At 38.2% G+C, this 5,167-nt stretch overlaps 1 protein-coding gene across 2 annotated transcripts in view; it reads left to right on the forward strand.

The window, feature by feature from the left end:
- MOCS1 (molybdenum cofactor synthesis 1) overlaps positions 1-5,167 on the forward strand; it is a 28,621-nt gene that overhangs the window by 18,798 nt on the left and 4,656 nt on the right. Inside the window, exons 6-10 of one of the 2 annotated variants that reach the window (XM_014950987.1) lie at positions 215-326; positions 647-759; positions 1,431-1,541; positions 2,352-2,472; positions 3,936-3,998. In XM_014950987.1, the coding sequence (XP_014806473.1) occupies positions 215-326; positions 647-759; positions 1,431-1,541; positions 2,352-2,472; positions 3,936-3,991 (513 nt within the window). In that variant the 3' untranslated portion in view covers positions 3,992-3,998. The remainder of the gene's footprint in view (positions 1-214; positions 327-646; positions 760-1,430; positions 1,542-2,351; positions 2,473-3,935; positions 3,999-5,167) is intronic. The other variant, XM_014950986.1, reaches the window with a different exon arrangement.

Here is a 5,167-nt window from a genome sequence, read left to right on the forward strand (position 1 = left end):
GGGTTTAATATTTTTCCTAGAACTTTTTTTTTTTTTTTTTTTTTTTTTTTTTTTTTTTTTTTTTTTTTTTTTAAAAAAAAAAAAAAAAAAAAAAAAAAGAAAAAAAATACTTCTTTCTATCTACCTTGGCTGCTGCTAGGACTGTGAAACCTGGTGTAAGAGGGTAGAAAATCATACTCTGCTCACTAATTTCAGGTGTCTGCTTTTCCTGCAGGTAAACTGTGTGGTGATGCGAGGTTTCAATGAGGATGAACTGCTGGGCTTTGTGGATTTCACAAAGGATCTGCCTGTTGATGTGCGATTCATAGAATACATGCCCTTTGATGGTAAGCAGTCCTGATTCTTCATGGCATAGGGTGTGCCTTGGATGTAGGTGAATCTGGTGGTTTTTCATGCTGTGGGCTTGTCTCCGGAAGTTTTGGTGAGCTCTTTTGGGGAATTAGGAATTGCCTTAAGTTCTATGTTGTGTTTTTTGCAGCTTATCTGTTTACCCTGAATAAGCTGGAGAAGGACTAGGAGCAGGATTAGTTGGGGCTGGGACACCTACAGAGAAAACTGAGATTTGCGGAGAATGTAAAGGTGGTTCTTTGCTAATTAAAAAAGTAAAATTGACAGTCTAAAGTTATGCTGGTTTTGTTACTTCTAGGCAATAGATGGAATTTCAAGAAGATGGTGAGCTACAAGGAAATGCTTGATACAATTAAACAGAGATGGCCTGAATTGGAGAAATTGCCTTGTGAAGCTTCCAGCACAGCCAAGGTATGGGGATAGACGAAGAGCATGTCCCCATTCTTTCCCTGCCCTGAATCCTAGAATTCTCCCAAGCTTAGTATTTATATTTGACAAGGAAAGTTAAAAATACTTGGTGTAGTAGTTCTGGGATTTTGGTGAAGGTACCTGCATATGGTTTGACTCTTATTAAGCACTAGTCATAATCTTTACCTCTAGAAATACAACGTAATTACTAGATGCCTTGGTCAGATTTAAAGAATGACAGGCTTGTATCCTGTATTTACAGCTTTTGAAACTCTTGTCAGTCTATGTCTGCACATTAAGCCTCATGAAGCAGTTGTCCAGTGAAACAACAGTATTGCTTTAGAGTGTGCAGGGTGACATGGTGGATTTCTAGCCTTCATAGATCTATAGCTCATGGTTACCTGAGAAAGAACATGCCTACTGGCATTACCTGTCAGTTGATGAGTACAAAAGCAAACACATAACAACCTTGTGAATTTCCAGGAATAGGGCAGAATAGATGGGAACACCTGACAAAGCTCATTTTGATTTTTTTAAAAATTATTATTTTTAATTTTTTCCTCTCATGTGACCTTAGAACCAAAGAAAACCTGTGTTAAAATGTCTTTGGGCAAGTGGAACTTTAGAAGTGAGGAGTCTATATTTGACTCTCCTTTTTTCTTGTATTTCTTTAGAGTTATAAGGTGCCACATTTCCAGGGACAAATCAGCTTTATCACCTCCATGTCAGAGCACTTCTGTGGATCCTGCAATCGGCTGAGGATAACAGCAGATGGGAACCTAAAGGTTGGTAATAAAACGTGATTCTCTTTGCTGTCATGCAGCCTTTCTTCCCTTAAAAGTAGCTGGGATTTAAAGTAGAATGGAAAGATGCCTAATTATTACCAGCTAACTCCAGTTTATCTATCCTGTATATATTCTTGTTCAAGCTTGTTGGGCTGTTGGAGAGATGATACATCATCTTTTTTTGGTTTCTCTGTTTTGCTAACATAGTTAACTTCAGTTGTAAAACATGGTTGCAAGGCCGGTAAATATAAACATTTATTTTAATCTTTGAAAATCATCTTAAACATGTGACAAACAGATGATTTCCCATTAAAAAAGGATCCAAGCAGCTGTGAGGGCTTGGCTTTGGTGCTCCACAAGGATCCTGTCTTGTTTCACCAAACATCTTCGTGCAATTCTTCTCCTTCAAGAGCAGCCGGTACATTTGCTCAAGGGCTGTAGAAAGGGGAGGGATAACTATTTCCTGCCACGTTGAAACTGGCAGTTTCTGGAGGAAAATTAAAGTTTTCAATTAAAAATTGGCTCTTACGCATTGTCACCTGATATTGACACCAGCTGTGCTGCTGTCTAATGTCACATGACCGGGGCAGCCTGAAGGCCCAATGAGCTTGGGTTACATAAATGTCCCAGGCTGTCTGTCTGTGTACATGAAGACAGATAAAGAAAACAATCTCTATAAACGTTCTCTTTCTTCAATAGGATAGGCCTCTTCAAAAGTCTTTACTCTGAGGCTAGTACAAAATACTTGTAAAAGCCATTTATTTTATTCTTTCTCATTTCTCTTCTTTTGTGTCCTTGTGTTGGCTGCAGGTGTGCCTTTTTGGGAATTCAGAAGTGTCCTTGAGAGATCACCTGAGGTCAGGTGCCTCAGAGGAAGAGTTGGTTCAAATCATTGGAGCAGCAGTGGGCAGAAAAAAGAAACAGCATGCTGGTATGTTTGTTGTACCTGAGAAATTACCGCTTACTAGGGAACACAATGTCCTGGTGCTGCCATGGGATGCATTAACTTGCCAGGAGAAAGAAGGAAAAGCTTGAATGAAGCTGCATTAACTAAGGAAAGAATTTTCCTGTCTTAATAAGAGTATTGCCTAGTAGAAGGCTGGTAACATACCAGTCCTGCAGTTATTCCAAAATTTGGATTGAGTTTTGAGTCTTCAAACCTTCCACATGAGCTAGAATCCAGTCCATCTAAAAGTCTTTCAGATTGACTTTTGTCCTCTAAGAGATGCAAATGTCACTGTTCATGATACCAACAGCAAAGCATAAAGCTAAGTAAAAATTGTTGGAGTTGTACTGGATCCCCTTTTTTATTAAAATTAGTTTGCTGTAAAATAAGTACTACAGCTAAATTGAGCTGTCAGTCCAACTACTGGGTTAACATGTTCCTAGAAGTGACAAATCTTTTCTTGAGTATGGAAAAAATTTGTAGCCTTTCATCTGAGTGTCTGCATAATGTCATGATGCAAGGTCTGTGATGATACTGTCACATCCTCAGGCTGTATTAGTCTTTTCTGAATTTATATTGATATAAACTGTATTTCAGTCACATCTGAAACTCACCATATTTTCGTAATCTGGCTGCAGCAGGGAATGCTGACCTCTTGAACATGAACCGGCTTTATAATCATGGAATAGTCCAGTTTACACTAAAAATATGCTTTGGCCTTTTTGTTCTCTTGTAGATTCTGCCAGATTACTAACAGTTGGATTTGCCCTTGTTCATGATGTATAAAACAAATTTAAAGGAGGCTTTTAAATCTGAGTGTAGACTTACTTGCAAAGTACATTGGTCTGACCCAGATAAAATAGTAACTTGTAAACATAAGGGAAGGGGTGGAGGGATTGGTTCCTTTTCTTTTAGAGCATTAATTTCTGATTTGGGAAAGCGAGGGGTGGGCAGGGCGAAGAAGACTGGTTTTGCCTCTACTAAAGGCATTTTTGCCATCAGCAGCATTTACCTGACATTGTCTGCCTTCTTCCAAATTGTATTAATCCAAGTGTTGTCCTTGGGGCCTTCTGTGATTGGACTTTTTTTAACTGGAACACTGTGAACAGCTTATCCATAGAATGAGTACAGTTAAATGCTATTGTTAAGAAACAAGAGAGTCCAAAGTTATTTGAATTCTGTAGTAGGTAGACTCTAATTCAGATCAAGCTTTCTGGGAAAGGGTTCTACGCTGTGATAGACCCATAGCAGCTGGATGTTTAGAGTCTGTGGCAGCTATGGTTTTAAATAATAACACGGTAGATTCTCCCTCCTGTACCTGCCTCAGTCTTTATTTTCCTAGCATGCAGGTTGCACTGTGAAGATCAGAAAACTAAATATATAAACCAGATGCATGACTTAAAACCTAAAAAGCTAGGATTTTTATATGTTCCTTATTTTATTTCTAGGCATGTTTAACATTTCCCAGATGAAAAACCGGCCAATGATCCTGATTGGTGGGTGACAAATCAGTACGTAATAAATATACAATGATTTTGTTTGGTTTTTATCTTTTGGGGGAGCAGAGTGGGCTTTTAAGTCTAACTTGTGTTTGGTTCTGGCTGAGGTTTAGACAAAGAAATGGGTTTCTTAAAAGGCAGTTCTGGTTAACGTACTGAAGCGGAAGGGGGGGAAAGATTTACCAAGTCTTATCTAGTCTTCTGATTGACAGCACTGGTTTTGTTTTCTCTAATTTTGAAAGTTCGTTACATTTTCCAGAGGGATCACTAGCTTTCCTGTCTTACTTGCTATCTATCTGCTTCCTTTGTGCTTAATAAGAACAGTACTATAACTTAAAAGGCAGTTTGTGGTGAGTTTTATGAAATTGACCAGATTTGCCATATAAATGTAAAGGGTACGGGATGGACTTCTATGCCTGGATTAAGAAATTCAACTTTGCTTATAATGTATAGAGCCAGTGACCTCACAGAAATGTAAGTTTTCCCACCTCACAACTTCTTTACTTCAGAACCTCAAAGTTGGGGCTTCATTCTTTAAAACATCCTCTTATTGCTGCAAAATTTCAGAATGTAACCATGAAAACTGTAGCATCTGGTGTCTGACAAGTCCTATGAACCAAGAACCTTTCTTCTCCTCATTGTGTCTTTTGAAGATGTTTGTGAGCTCTCCCCTCTGCTTGAAGCTCTATTCTGCTGAGGTTCTCTTACTGGTGGTATATATCTTCAGTGTGGTTTTACCTCCTGCATACCTCCGTTTCCCTGTTTTGTAAGATAGCTATCCCCAAATACTTTTTTTGGCCTTCCTTAAACTTAAGAAATGGTTGTAAGAGTGAGCATTGTGAGATTGTTTTTCTGTTGTTTCTTATCAACAAGGGGATAAGAAAAAAAAAAAATCAATATTTTTTTAATGCAGCAAGGGTCAGAGAGATGAACATTATTTTTCAAACTCAAACTCTTATCCTGCTATTGATGTTCTAGAGCAGATTAGCTGCTGAGTGGCTTTAAACACAGATTTTAAAATAGGTACCCTTTGGGAGGGTAAAATGCATTAATTTGCAGGTCTTTGCTACAGGTGATATAATAACTGCTCTTTTTTTTTTTTTTTTTTTTTTTATGGTCCGTTTAGAGAGTTACCCAGAGAAAATACCCAAGGCTGTAAATCAGTTCTAACCTATAAAGCT

Source organism: Calidris pugnax, unplaced genomic scaffold (assembly GCF_001431845.1).
Source record: "Calidris pugnax isolate Ruff unplaced genomic scaffold, ASM143184v1 scaffold24, whole genome shotgun sequence".
Lineage (NCBI taxonomy): Eukaryota > Metazoa > Chordata > Aves > Charadriiformes > Scolopacidae > Calidris > Calidris pugnax.